General features: G+C 36.2%; 1 protein-coding gene across 14 annotated transcripts in view; it reads right to left on the bottom strand.

Moving 5' to 3' along the window:
- NRXN1 (neurexin 1) overlaps positions 1-16,233 on the bottom strand; it is a 675,301-nt gene that overhangs the window by 332,624 nt on the left and 326,444 nt on the right. For all 14 annotated transcript variants that reach the window (XM_058835042.1, XM_058835041.1, XM_058835043.1 and 11 more), the window contains 2 exons: positions 8,343-8,516; positions 2,603-2,722 (listed from right to left, as the gene is read on the bottom strand). In XM_058835042.1, the coding sequence (XP_058691025.1) occupies positions 2,603-2,722; positions 8,343-8,516 (294 nt within the window). The remainder of the gene's footprint in view (positions 1-2,602; positions 2,723-8,342; positions 8,517-16,233) is intronic.

Raw genomic sequence — 16,233 nt, forward strand, 5'->3', positions numbered from 1 at the left:
ATTTCTGCTTAGATGTGTCCTCTAAGTACTTGTGGAACAAAACAGAGGTGATGTGTGACGGGTAGAATCCCAGCTGAGGGTGAAACACCCACCCATCTGAACACCCATTCCCTCTTTTCTGACTGTTTTGTTCCCTCCTCCTTCATCTGTCCAGCATTTTGGCAAGAATGGCACACTTTCTAAGAGTGTTTTCACAGAGAAACCATCACCTTGGTTGAGGGACTAAGTACTTCTAACTGCAAACTGCATCTCTTATTACCACTGACACATTCTTAAATGGTCAATTTTTGGAGTTTGAGACTAAAAAAATCTCTGTCTATGAGATTTTGACATCTTAAGTATTCCATTTTATATAAAACAGAATATTCACATGTGAAGTGAGCCAAGGGCCTGCCTGAGTAGCAACACTGGGTTAAATTTTAGCTTCTGTCAATCAATGTCGCTCCACGCACAATCTGCAATGGAAACATGCTCAGGAAGGTGCCTACATCCTTCCTGAAGGGGATGCATTTTCAGCGACAAGCAGGTGCTATTCCAGACCTGGAAGGTTTCCTCACATGAAGGGAATTTGTCTTACTCAGTGCTGTGAAGTTTAGTCTGTGGTGTGCAGCCTCTGCCACTTTTCAAAAGCTGTAGTAACATTTCTTCATTTCTCTTCCCATTATGCTCTTCCCAAACACAGCAGAGAGCAAGCTTGGAGCATGCAGATGACACTGACAACATCATTTTTCCTCCTTTCCAGCACATTTACCATTACAAAAATTCTCTCTTGTTAGATGGGCTTTGCAGATTTTTTTGGTATCTGAACTAATCTAAGGAGCCGAGATAAAGCAGAAACCAAATGCATTATATTTTCTAGACTCTGCATTCAATTACAAAACATCCATATGGAGGATAAATTTATATTTTGTGCTTCTGATAAAAAAAAAAAAAAAAAAAAAAAGGGCAAAAAAGATTCTTCTGGGAATAAAGTATTGGTAGCAACCAGCTTCTAAAAGGACTCCTTTACCACCATCAGAAATGGCATATTGTGAGATATCCCAATTGTGAGCAATGTAGTCAATGATATTATTATATAAATGAGCATTCACAGGTAAGTATCTTTCTTAAATAAGCTCATCAATTTGCCAAATTTATGCTTTAGCTGTCACTTGAAGAAATAATTCATAAAATATTCCAGGTACACATAACAATTACTACTAAAAGTTATAAACTGAGTTTCCCCTTTGTTAGATGTTATATCTAAAACTTTCTATTCATAGGTTTTAGTTACTTCTGAAACAACTCAAAAGATCAAAAAACAAAAATAACAACGTAAAAGCAAAACAGAAACATTTTTTTCTTGTAGTAGGTAGGGAGATGAAACTTTAAAAATGTATGTTTATCAATATGACTAATCATGTACATTGCTGGGAAGTGGAAACTCATGTACATAAAGTAAACCCAAACCTTTGCTGAAATCCTTGAAAGTTTCATTTCTACCACATTTAATTTCTACCATGAGAGGAACTGCAGAGGAAGAGAATCAGTGTTTTCATCCTTTCCCTAGTTTTCAAGCTATGGAACTTTCATGGGAATAAATTATTAGCTTTTGCATACGGCTAATTTCCTAGTCTTGTGATAAACACAATTTGAGCCAAAAGCTTTTCAGATTATAAATATTATGCTGGTTTTGGGTTTGTCCAAGATGGCATGCAGAGTAGAGTGTAGAATGGAGAACAGACAACCAGAACAAGACAGAAAAATCCAGAATCCAGAACTTGACTAGGCAGTTATACAACACTTTCTATCATCAGTCATTTTTTTTCAGATAAATGTACACAAATAGAAAAAAAATGCCTTGAAGAAATTCCATCTTCATATGGGTATATAAATGTGCAACATTTGGATATTACAAATGTGATAAATTAAAACCAAAAGTCAGCAGCTTACTTTTATCATTTACCGTGGAACATTATGGCTCTTCCATTATTATTCCACCATCACTCCTGCATAATTCTATTTAGATCAATAAGGTTAGATTGGAATAAAACGACATTATGAAGCTGGTGAATCAGGACTCTTATTTTTGACACATTTCAGCTTTTCCTGGAAGACCAGATGGTTGCTGTGTGTTATTCAGATGAAATCTAAAAGAACTAAAATACTCAGCATGCTTTTATTATTGGCATGTTTAGTGTGTCACCTAAAGAAATCCACAAAGGGAGATAATAAGCCTTCTCAACTGTTTCACAGTAATTATAGCCCTTGTGATAGTGCTACATTAAGATAACAAAATGTAAAATGTGTTTTCAATCAGGAAAAAAAAATCCATTTGTAATATTTGTGCAGGAAAGGGAATGCATCAAAAAGGTAACCATCAGTATATTAGACTTGGAATCAAGTGCAACAAGACCAGGTTCTGCTTGTATTTGATATTGTACATTGTCCAAAATTTATAAAGCACATTCTTTGTTCTTACCACAAGCCTTACAGATTTTCACTGGGTTTACCAGTTCAGTCAAATATCTAATATTAAAACAACATAAAGCTTTAGGCACTTGCTTCAAATGCTGCCTTGGAGGCCTCAGGTGTTCAGAGGGACAATTTCTCATGTACTTACGGTCATTGCATAATGGTCCGCTAAAGGAGGTCATGCTACAGTCACAACTGAATCCATCCCACTGCTGCAGGCACACCCCCTGGTTTGCACAGGAATCCTCTTGGCACGTTGTGCTGGGGCCTAATGAGAACACACAAAACAGGACTTGCACTTCGTCTTCCAAAGAAAGGTACTTCTCAGTGGGTCACATTGAGTAGTTGGCAACATCTCAAATCAAATGAGCAAAGAGTTACCAAGTCAAACGCACATAAACTCGCTAGTTTTGGAGCAGCATGTAACATTAAAAGGGGGGAGGGTTGCTTTAGTTGTAAGATCACTATGTCAAACACATAAGAATGCACAAAACGGAAGCAGAATTATTCCAGGTACATTGGGAATGTTAACTTTGTTGTCAGGTATTTGTTAATCTCAAGTCAGACCATTAACTGGCTAAACGTTGTCTAAAAACTTCATTGTTTCTTCCTGTAAACGCATTTCAAACAGCAAAGCCAGATGCTGCAGGAATCAAAGCTCTGGGATATGAAAGATTGGATAGTGAAACAGAAAAATGAAACAAGTTTTAAGAAATAATAAAATGAAGCTACGCTATTACAATTATTTTAATCCCACAAATTATTTTAAATGATTTAGGTCTGAAATTCGGAGTAGTTTGGGATTCTTTGGCTGGAATGTTGACAAGAACCGATTCACATGCTTTAGGGATCCCATGCAGGTTCCTTCTTAAAGGGGAAATGCAGAAAATCAGACTACTAATGAACAGGCATGCCAAAATGTGACATACACATGAAAAAACAAAGCTACTCTATTTCTAGAGAATCATAACTAGACTACTGAAATATAAAGAAATTTCAAAAAGGAATAATCAAAGCACTAAAGCAATCATTATACAAACATATTCAAGACTGAAAGCCTTTATGCAAGCAATGTTGGAAAATGAAAGTTCGTTTAGCCCATTGTTTTAGAGGTGTGAAAGGCAAAATCAGCAACGAAATAACACTCTACTTCTGAAATGTACAGAGCATTTATTGCAGAAATCCAACTATGCATTGGGGGTTTCAGTCTTGTTTAATACACACAGGGCTATCTACCTTGCAAATCAGCTTTCATCAATGCAACTTTGTCAGCAAAATAAAAAAAGCAAAATATAGTAAATGTTAGTAAGCAATATTGAAATGGCAGCAAACACAGAAAAAAACCATTCAGAATAAAGTGCATGCTGCTGTTAAAAAGAGAAAGAAATGCCATATAATGCAAACAAATTAATGCTAATAGCCATAAATCTTCAGGCAAGCCAAAATAAGAAAGCAGTAATTTGCCAGTATTTTACTAGAAATATAATGGTTAATTGAGCTGATGACATGTAATGGAGGAAAATTAAAAGTGTGGGTTTTTTTCTTCCTTGGATAGCTATGAATGCATTAACAAAGTAAATGCATGGCTGAGTCCTGACTAGCCCTTTGTCATGTCCACATACACTGAATTCAAGAATAATTAGCACCATCATCCTCTGTGGTCTGCCTTTTTTCTAGGCCTTTCTCTGTGACTGGTGAATGAAGGCTGAAATACAGACTGTGAACCACAGTTTACTATGAGCTCTCACACACATTTCACACTAACTCCTGACACTACAAGGAAAAATTTGATTCTGGGATTATAAAATTGTCCCATATTGTTTTAGAGGAAGCACATCAACATCCATTCGAAACCCCCACAGCCAGTCATTGATGACAGGGCAAAGCTGGTCCAAAGGCTATGTAAATTAAAAACACACCCCAGAGAGAAATCCTCATAACCCTTTTCTCTGTGAGACCTTCAAATATCTCAGTGTGGGATTTTCTTTTGATTTGCTAGTATTTTAAAAAATTCTATATCAATATAAGTCAGTTCAACGGCCTCTTCCTTTAAATGAGGCACGGCTCAATCTCTGAAGCAGGGCCTGAACAGTTACCAAAGTCACTGAGAGGGAGGGCAGGGTACACTACATCCCTTTCTTGGCACAATTATTTCTTCTATTTTCTCCTGTTGGGAGAATTAGTAATAATAATAATAATAATAATAATAATAATAATAATAATAATAATAATAATAATAATAATAATACCACCATCACCTATAGCTGACTGCAGCAGGCAGACATTAGACAGTGGTTTCCTTTTCTTTGGTGTTCTAAGCCCAGAAGTTTAAACATTTGGGCATTACATCACCCTGTCTCGAACAGAGGATTATAATGACAGAATCCCGTAGCTGACAAGACACAATTTTTCTCACCAGATTCTGCTACTCGGAAACTTTACAAAGCTGAAGTGAAAATATCTGTAGGTGTTTAAATGTTATATATTCATGGATTTATTTACACTTTAGTTATGCAATGTTGAATTTCCTCATCTTTGCAAAAGTAGAGCGAAAGTCACAAGGACTTGAAAGTACATAAACTGCAGGACCCTGTAGGCACATTAGGAAGTGCATACGAAAACGCATAAGTTAGAAAAAAATAAAGATACAATCTCGCTAAAAAAGTGAGGTATCTTTCTTTATATTAAATTGATTCTTAGCACTCTTGGCTTATCTATATTAGTCATTCTAAAATTACCATCAAGACTAGTTGCATATAAGCATTTCTTTTAGCAAAAGTAGGATTATTTTTCCCCAAAGAACAGAAGACGACTGTTTAATGGTGGTAAATACCATAACAAGTTTATCTTTTCCTATATATATATATATGTATTTTGAAGAACTAAGGTAGTTAGCAAAAAAAACTGTGGTACACCCTTCTCTAGCACTTTTTTTTAATATTTAATTTTTTTAAATATTCTAATTTATTCTGTCTTCACTGCAGACTTTTTAATTGACTGATGTTGTGATCTCCTTTACATTTGTCCTATGTGAGGGCTTGCATGCAATATATATAAAGCATTATAAACTGACACATGGATGTTTCACAATATATTATAAAAACAAATTTCTTCTCTTACCACCAAGAATCTTCATGATGTTAATACTGTGATTTTCTTCATATAGTTCATATAATACACTAATTTTATATGCACATGTACACACAGTGCATTTTTCTTATAACTATATAAAAACTATGTTTGTGTCATATTTTAAGTGGAAAAATGAAATACAATTGATTTGACTAGAGGAAAACAGTGTTGACACAACCTGGCTTTAGGGTTTGTCATTAACAATTCAAAGAGCTAGTTAACATGTTTATCTTTCTAGCCATTAGTTTCTATCTGTTCTAGTCACTGAAAATTTGTCAACAAGGTGGATTCAGCCAAGTGTAAATTATGTTTCATGTTCAATGATAGAGATATCTTTCTGCCTGTGGCTGAAACTTCAAAATGCAAACTTTCCAACTTGCCACAGAAATCCCATGCTAAAAATGTTTAATGCACTTATGACCATCAAATTATTGAGAAATATAGATATTTTAAGTACAAAATCTAACAGATAGAATTAATTAGAAGTACATTATGGCTTCAGAGTTTGACAGAAGAGAGAAAAAGGGTTTGTTTGTTTGTTTGTTTTCTTTTCCTTAATATGTACCTGAAAGTTGGAGAATTCAATTCCATAAATCTGGGAAACAATAAATCCAAGTGCCTCACTTCTCAGGACAGATTTTCCAGAGCCTGATGTCTTAACACTGGACATATATCAGCTGTCTTTGGGATTGAGAGTGGTAGTGACTAACACTTCTGAAATTACTTCTGCTGCTGTGTCCTGAGCTCTTTGGACCTGATGTCTCAGGAGATTTCCAGGGCTTACACATCCCATTGCAGGGTGAGATTGGTGTGGAACTCAGCCCTGTAAGGATGGAGACAGTCCTGGCTGGACACAGCAGCAGAGGTGAGAGCAGCTTGAGGCATGCAAGGGTTCTCTAGGAGACACCTAAATTCACTAGTGACCTAAATCATCTTTTAGGTGGCAGAACACTTTTTTGGACATCTGATTCAATGGTCTGCAAACAAGAGACTGACAGACAGGTCAGACATGAGGACTTGAAGTAAACAAGTGAGATGGAAGGTAACTTGCAAGGTTAAGCAGAAAGGGTGGAAGGGGATATTTTGTTCCATGCTGTTAGCAATTTCCTTTTGCAGGCAGAAGACTGTTGAGGAGGCAGTTCTCTGGGAGCCAGGCAGCACATCTGGTTTGATTAGTTTGTTATGTCAGGTGATTTCGGTGTTGGAAAAAACTGTCTACCAAAAAGGACAATGGCTTTATGGCCTTTAGTAAATTGTTGGTAGCTTTATTAAATCCACAGATTGCTGAGTTGTGCCAGTGGATTAAAAGGTGAACTCACACACCAGGCCTGTGGCAATATTTCTTTGAAGTACAGAAAATTCATTTAGGAAATTACATAATTTCAAAAGAAGCTATGAAATGCATAATGGAATTAAGGCATACTTTGACTCTCTGAAGGGATGGTGCAGGGATAGAATTGCTTAAACCATTCAGAAAGCAGAATCTAATTTTCTAAACTCAGTGGCAATCTAATACATATTTTTGCACCCCTGAAAGATATGTGAAAAATTCCCATCTTAGATTTTTCTGTAGCTTTAGTGTCTGTTTCTATGTACTAACAATAGAACTTATATCGCTAACTAAAAGTAGCAGGTAAAGAACAAAAAAGTTCTACCCATCTAAATATACTGTAGGCACAACAAAAGAGAAGGGAGACTTTATCCACCAGGAAGATTTATCTCATGAAACTTGAGGAACCTCCAGCTCTCCTTAGATTTTTACAATGTCAATTTGCATACTTAACGAACTTGATATCCAAATCATTAAGATTCCAACTCGAAATAGATTTTATAATGTCATTTACACATTTTTCTGTCCAGAGAAGAATGGCACTTGAGAGAAGGGAAAACACATAAAATTGAACATAAACACAAAATCTAGAATTATGTGAATAACTTAGATATGCAGGGACAGAAAATATATTCAAATTATTCCATAAACCATAGTAAAAATAACGTGGGATCAAATGACAGTTGGAAAAATAGCTAGAGATTGACACCCCTGAATTAGAAATACACTTCTTCTAATTCTGTCCTCACTTAAATTTCATGGTATTCCAGACGAGTCAATAAAGACACAAAATTGTGAGATAAAACATATTTGTCTGTTACTGATTTCAGATAGAGAGGTTCATGTCAATACTAATCTAAGGGCTGAGCAAAAATATAGAAGATAGAAGATTGGTATTAAAAAGTTTCATAAATTAGCCTTGAAATAACCAACTCAAAATGTCTGCTTTAAAATTGGAATTACTTAGCTACTGTCTCAGCATTAAATAATGCCTGAGAGTTATGAAGATATAAAGAGCTTAATTGAAGCCAATTGTTATTGTTGTTATAATTAATTAAAATATATCAGAAGTACACAAAACACATGCAAAAAATTTTTGCCACTGGAGAAGCAACCTACATTTAACATTCTGAAGTTAACTCATGTTCTCAGATCAATCTCTGTGCTTTAGGGCAGGCACATGACTGACTCCATAATGCTAAAAACCACAGCCTTTATGTAAGAAAGGGTCAAGCAAGATCAATTAGAAGCAGGTAAAATATAGTCTCTTGATGTATGGAGTGTAAATATCAAAAAAAACCTTACAGGATTGGCACAGCACTTTCACCATGATATATATATGTATGTATATATATATTTAAAAAAATAAAAAAAAAATAAAAAAAACCAAACTCCCAGCAACCAACAAAACAAGCATATTTAATACCTTCACATCCTCTTTCTATTTGTCCATTGCAGAAGAGAGCATCTGAGATGAGATCAGGGAGCCGTCCGTTCAAGTCAACCGATGCAAGGCAGCCCTGGAATCCCTCCTTTGCGTGCACCAGTTTGGGCAAGGATTTAAACATTTCTTTGGCCACTCCTCCAATATACAAATCACCTGTTGAGGAGAAAGAAATATTAGATACAAAAGAGAACCAGCAGAACCTTTGACCCAGCTGATCTTCTGGCCTTTCTGTGCTGAAAGACAGATATGTCCAAAAAGTATTCTTCAAAATAAATGTAGAAGAAAACAAACACTGATAACGTGTATGATACTATGGCATGGAAGGACTGTATTTTTTCAAATGTAAATGTAGACTTCAAATTTGTGTGGCTGCTTACTTAGAAGTACTTGGGCATGCTTTCCACATGCCAGCTGACAGGAAATATGCATCTATTTTAGAGAGGAGGATCAAATCACAGAATCCCCACCTAGAAACTCATCTAGCACTAACACAGTTGTTCATCTTTTTGTTCAATATGATTGTTCAGATAATTGTTATACAATTTGTTCATATAATTGTTCAATATTCAGGGAAACTGACCACAGACCATGCCAGTGATGGACACAGCACAGTGAGATAAAAAGCAATAAGTGAAGTTCCAAGAGCCACCCAAAGCCCTGTATCCAGAATCATCCATTCAGAAGTACACCATGAAATAAAACATTGAAAGATACATAAAAGGAAAAATTTAAAGATACCATTTTTAGTCAGCAAAATGACCAAATATCCCCACTGAAACTCATGTGGGAACAAGGGGATTTAGATGCCTTTAAAACAGCAATGTGAATACTGAGCAAAACAAAAGAATGGAATTTTGTTGCTGAAATTTTTCTAATGACAGACACCTATAACAAACAGCTTGCTCTCATGAACCTCAGACAAGTTACTTAGGACTGAAAACCAGTACTTTTCTCCCTTCAAGTCATTCCTAGCTCTGTGACAGACTTACTGTGAAAGGACATAACTATAACTTTCCTCTTCAGCACTAAGGGGAGGATGCTTTTCTGTTTTAAAACAATTCAAGCTCTACATTTCTTTCGTGTGTTGGGTGTGTCTGGCAGACAGAACAGTAACCTTTCAATCCAACATAACCAGAAGAACCTTTCTAAGTGTGCCTCAAGTGTCAGGCTGCAGGTTTAAGCAGGTGCTTTCCATACCTGCTGCTGAGGACATGCTGCAGAATAGAACCTGGCTGCTGCTTGGCCAGAGAAGGGAAGCAGGCACAGCACAGTCTCTATTTAGGCATTAAAAATCCTCCTTGATGATGTATTTTTTTGCTAGCACAAATTTTCAGCAGTTTATCTGTATATAGATCCTAATCTACATTGTGCTTTCCTGAGCAACCCCCAATCTGGCTGATTTTGGAGCCCAGGCCACAAGACCAGAAACACCAGAGTGTTTCTGTATCAGGTCAAATGCAAAATTGTTGACTTCCTATGTGTTTGCTGAGTTTTGTAGGTATTACAGTGAGAGAACTCAAAATGTACTATTGCCACTACCCTATGTGGTTAGTTTTAATCTCTCTCTGATTGGTGTAAATCACAGATACACCTTTTACTGGTTCTCCTGGCTTATTTCTTGTTTGAAAGGGACTGCAATTTAGTGAAGTTTGTAATGGTTAGCAGTTTACCTGAAAGGAAATAGCCTGAAACAAATAAATGTCTGTAAGACTGAGAAAAATCTTTAGTTACGACATGTCATTCCTAAAATTCAACTGCATTGGAATTAGTGAAACAGAGAAAACAGAACATGCTTAGGAAAATGCTCATTAACACATAGAATTTATAAGCAAACCAACCAAAAGTCTTAGCCACCTTTGCAGCATCATACACTAAGACACCTCAATCCTTATCCATTCTATGTAGATAATTTGGAAAATAAGATCTTGCTTTCCTCTAGAGCTCTGAGGTACAATGTAAATCTCACAAGCATGAGATTAAATATAACAGATTAAAATATGGTGATCCATCTGGTCCCACAAAGGGGATCTAAGTCATTCACAGCAGAAAGATTCCTGCGTTTTTCAATCTGCTGTACTGAAAACAAAGTTAAAACACTTGTGTCACAATAAAGGTTCTCCATCTTTTTCTCAGACAGAATATCTAGAAAGCAAAACCTTTCCAGGTTTCCTGAAGCTTTGTGCCTTCAGTCACTGCCAGCTCGGAACAGAGAGATAATTCATCTCAACTGATCCCAATAGACTTAAAAGAGGAAAACCATTCCAGAGAATAGTATTAAGAAAATCACTTCTGTGATAAAAAAATTAAACTTGATCTTGAAGATGTGTAACCTCTTTTAAAAATATACTGTCCAAGCAACATTTTTTATTCTGTGATTAGTAACATCTTTACAACCACAACCTTTCAGATTGATCCCCTGCTAATTCCTGATATCCATCTCTCAAACCTATTGAGATTGCTATATACAGTCATGCAGTAGCTGCCAGTTATGATGGATGGCTAGCAGAAGCCCAGGTCAGTGTGCCAACATGTAAGCTGGAACTCAGAATATTTGCTCCTGAAAATATACACTGGAATATTGCCAATTAGGTATCATATGCAGTGAAGTGCAATACATTGAGTCTAAATAAGCAGCATCCCTACAGTTTACTTACAGTACTTTAAGTGTTGATAAATGGCCTGCTCATGTTATACTATTAAAGATAAAATTTTTACAAAAACATGTTCTGAGTAATATTTCAATTTTGTTGATGTTCAAAATAACTGAGTTCTGCTTTTAAAAATCAAATGTGCATGTAATGCACACCTAATACACAAATACACATCTTATGCATTCAGTAACCATACTGACTGTTAGACTTCACCTTTTATAAAGTATATAAAAATATTTTTATGACTATGAGTTAATCGTCCCATATTTAATATCAAATGTTTAATACTACCTTTGTTTTGAGTTTGCTGCTGCTGGCATGAATAGCACTTTATCTCAGACACAAAATTTTGCTAAGGGATAAACTCTGGATTAAAAATTCAGATTTTTCTTTTTGTTTTAAAGTTATTTGCTCGGTAATTTTTCCTGCCATCATAAAATTTTTGCATTGCTACTTTTTTTCAGTTAATCACATGTTACTTTCATGTTCATCTCAATGAAGAAGTAATTTCCAACAAAACTCAATCCATTAGACTTTCAGACAAGACAGGATTGCAGAAAATCTAGTTTATTAAATTTTATCTCAAATACGTAATGGCAGAGATTCAGAAAAGATAAAAGATTGTCCCTGTTCCTGCTAAAAGAGATCGGGAAATCAAAATAGTGCAATACAAATTCCCAGGTTTTCTCTTTCTCACTTCTTATGTAAGTACAGCTTCACTACTGGAAATTTTACAGAGCAAATCCCTTGTTGTGTAGATGCCTGCTTACAGGTGAGAATTACATGCAAGTTATTTCATGAAGTAAGGTACCACACTTCATCAGATCAATAGAACAAGACTATGACACCGTGTAAATTGGCTGGAGCCTAAATGCAACACTAATGCTACACTGCTACCCACTGAAATGTGTAACCATAGTTTCTGGAATTAAAGTTTTGCTGTTGCCTTCCTTGTACACATTCTCTTCTAAGTTTGATTTTTAAATGTATTCCTAAAAAAGTCTCTTTTTTCTCATAGTAATCCTGATTTTTTTTTTTTTTTTTTTTTTTACTTTATAAAGGAAAATAGCCAATTTACATAAAATAAACATCAGTTGTCATAGGCTAAGTTGCAGGTAGTAAAGAAATAGGTGAGGTAATAAAGTGATGCAAGATTTCCTTCTGATCACTGGAAAATCTTAAAATAAAGCCGTTTATTTGAGAGCAGATCTCACAACTCTCTTCTTTCTTGTATTAAGAGTCAGTGCACAGATTTTTGTTTGTTTGTTTTTTCTTGAAGTGGAAGGACTTTTTCTTCTCTTTGTTTTTGTTTTTCTGAGAAAAAAAAAAAGAAAAAAGTGTGCTGCAGGCATGTTCTCACTGGCAAGTTCATGGCAGGCCAGAGGAATCAGCTGGAAAGCTGCACTTTCAAAGCTAGACCTGCTCATGGCAATGATGGTACTGCTCAGTTATGCCATAAGATAAAGAGATTTTAGTGGGTTTAATCTGCATCTTTTACAGATATTGCAGATCCTCAGTTATTCCAACGATCTTTCCTATTTACACCTATTTATCTCTTTTCTGACTTAGAGCTGATCTGTGCTTTAATAACAAGTAAATTTAACACAGAAAAAAAAAAATGCTAGCTAATAAATTAACCCAAGTTCTCAATGTATTCATTATTGGAATCACACTTATGCAAAAGCACACAGAACACCACACAACAGTGAGTCACACACAACTGTTGGTAAAACAAATGCCAAGTCCTCCTGTAATAGCTCATCTTTTTTTATCCCAAGCCTCTGCGTTTCTTCAAAATACGAACTTTGCAAATGCTAAGCCAAAGAAATGTAAAACAAAGATTGAAGATGCTGTTCTATTCTCTGACTAACAGAAGCCATTAAGAGTTATAATCTGGTGCTAGTGACATTGCTGACAGGTCTCTTCATAGACTTTTCTCCTTTTATCCATCCCTGAGAATTCTTACATTTCTGCTGGTGGGCAGAAACTATTAACTTCATTTAACAGCTACCATTGTCTTCAAACATAAATAGAGAGGGAATTGTTTTCTATGTGTTTGTGATGGTAACAACATAAGAATACTGCTCAGGTGTGACTGGTGCACCTGGACCCCTTAACCAAACCAGCAGCAGTTTGGTACAGGAGATCTGTGACATCAGGGAATTAGTTTAGCCAGGGTATATTTAGTTCTTTATTCTCCTAAATCTGTGTGCTTTCCGTATGTATCTAGTGCTTATTTATTGAACACCTTTGCTGACAAGAAATGAAAACCATTCATTCAAATATGGTTCCATGTATGACTGAAAAAAAAAATAAAAAAAAGGAGGAAATACAAAAGTGGGAGGAATTTTGTCTTGACTTTTTTCATAATCCATAAAAACAATATCTCTGGAATATTTTTATATGCCTGAACAAAAGCATCTTCAAATCCATCATTCTCTCCAGGAGCAGACATTCTCTCCCCCAGTCTCTTGTTGTGCTGTGGGTTTTAAAAGTACTTTCTGCTATTCTCCTAATTTCTCTTTCATTTTGGAAGTTGCTTTGTCATGTTTCTAACATCACATTGTACTAAATCACTACCATGGCAAGGAATGAGACTGTTTCTGTGGTGTACTAGAGAGGTGATACTCCCCAGGAACAAGATGGATAGCCCTGGCATACCCTGGTGGATTCTGAAAACACAGCAGGCATCTCCACAATTTCTTTATATGACACATGAAAATACAAAGGAACATCTGGCTGTGGCGAAGCCAAGGTGTCAGGCACACTTTTCTCCAAATATGCTATTTCAAAATGATCAAGCATAAAACAGCTTCTTCCCTCAGGCAGGCAAAGATAAAGGAGGACTGCAAAGACTGAGAAATGCCATGGGGAAAGTCTAATCTCGAAACAAAAAAGTGTTCACTTTATTCCAGTCCCTCCTAAAACAGATGAGCTGCTGTTACCAGATCAATAGTAGGATCTTAACAATTGCACTACAAAGTACATGGTGGAACTCATCCTAAGACAACCCACACAATCCCAACTCATGGTATTTTTAAGGCAACTGAATGGTGAAAAGCAGTTACTCTACACAAGCTGAATAAGCACTGACTAAAAGAACAGCCACCATCCTGGTCGCGAGTCAAGGGCTGTTGTCTCAAATGAAAATTTTCAGGTAGGCATTCAGGTGTCTTTGATGTTCACTGAAATATGGGAGCCTACTTGGCCTTCACGACCTTCTCACCTCCCCAGTGTACAAAATCACTCACCTTTTGTACATTGTGCAATAGGCAGAGCACAGTGGAGATTTTTCTTTCAAATTTCAGCACTCAGTTTAGAAAAAAAACTGTGCCTGAATAGTGGATGAGTGGTCATTCTAGAGTATCTCCTCATCTTCATCAACCCTGAGTTAAACATTTGCTTTGTTCCATATCAAAAAAAAGTTTGGTCCTTAAAAAAACGTTGATGAGACATAATTGCTCATTTTTTTTTTCATAAACCAAGAAGCCCACTGTGATCATATCCCATTAATAAACTGAAGAACGGTTGACAAAGGCTTAAATGCTGCATCCACACAGCTTCTGCAGCACATACGCTCCAGCATATGGCTTTTCAAACCCCCTTTGCAGCAGAGAATATGCACTTTGCTGTGCATTCACAGGCCTGCTTGGTGCTAGAGCAAATCATGACTGAATTTTGTCTACCACTTGCAAGGAAGGGCACTTGAGGGAAGACATGAAAATGTAAACTCAGTGTTTTATGTCCACTTAGTCACTTCAGAGATCCATTCTGTAGCTTCAGTATTGATTTGTGGTTGAAGTCTTTTGTTTTTGATGCGAGTTTTTTTTTTAATAAGAAAAATAGTCTTTTCAAATATTTTTTCCTACTGGAGTGATGAATTCTATCACTTTTAGACCCTCTGTCACCTAAGGAGGGAAAGGGTGGCTAGTTTACTTGTCCAGGCTCTGTTGAGTTATCTGTCCTTTCAAATATTTCAGGCAAGAGGCTGTTTGATGATGTGACAGGTGGTGGCTTTCATCTTTCACATTCCCTATACTGATAACCAAGCAAGGCAAAATGTTTACAGGCAAATAAAAAGAAAAAAAAATAAAAATTAAAGATTTTCTAGGTTAGCAAGTCACTCTTTTGGGAAGAAATACAGAAACTGATCTTTTCACCCCAATTCTACACTGCTTTCAGTATCTTGCCTGAATACCCCATTAAATGTATCAGGGGAAAAAAAACCAAAAACCTAAAAATAAAAGAAATCACCAGCACTGAAATGCTGACATTGTCGCTTTTCTTCAGGAACCCTTACTGGCACATAGTACATTTTGCAGTTATTTGTCAAGAGAATTAAACTTTGAAGATATTTCTTCCCTTGAGTGATGCTTGACTGTTCTTTTTTACAATTTCATTGTAGCATTGCCCCGTAGTGCACACTGACAGAGAAAAACAAAACAAAAAACCAAAAAAAAAAGGCAAGGAGAATTAAGAGGTACCAGAAGAAATTTACAGTGGATGGGTGCAGCATCTTACAGTTTTCACTTGCCACCAATTTCCATGGCAATCCACAGTGGAGATACATGTGCTGCTCCACCTCCAATCTCCTGATTCCATCACAGTACACATAACTACATTGAAGACTTTCCTCACTTTCACAAATATTCTTCTGCCAAGAAACTTTTCCTTATGCTCTACTGGATGTGCTGTCCACTTCTGCATGCACCTCTTGGTGCTCAGATTTCATTTTTATTACAATTTTTGACTCAGTTTAGTGCTCCTTAAGGATTACACAAATGTGCCTGTGTTTCACAGGCAGGTAAAGCTGTGTCATAGGAAGCACTGGATCGTGAGAAACAGAAACAACACAACAACATCCTCAGGAGATAAGTAATGAATAGACAAAAGGAGATATTCAAAAAGTAAGTGCTCGCATCTGAAGATTTCTTCAGGTTAAAATCCGCCATTTCCCCATCAATTTTGTTCTCAAAAAACACTTTTTTTTCCTCACAAGAAACAGTTACACAAAAACATTTAATGTTTTCCTGACAACAAAAATCCTCAGATTCCCAGCCGCTCTATTTCTCTTTGCTTGTTTCTACCCCCACTAAAGACTAGATGGAGAGCACTGGCATTGAAAAAGATTAAACAGATGTAAAACCAAAGCAGTCTGCTTGTGCAATAGACTGTGAGGAAAGTTGGTGATGCATGTTAAATGGTAAATGATAAAAGCT

This window comes from Poecile atricapillus, chromosome 3 (genome assembly GCF_030490865.1).
Source record: "Poecile atricapillus isolate bPoeAtr1 chromosome 3, bPoeAtr1.hap1, whole genome shotgun sequence".
NCBI lineage: Eukaryota > Metazoa > Chordata > Aves > Passeriformes > Paridae > Poecile > Poecile atricapillus.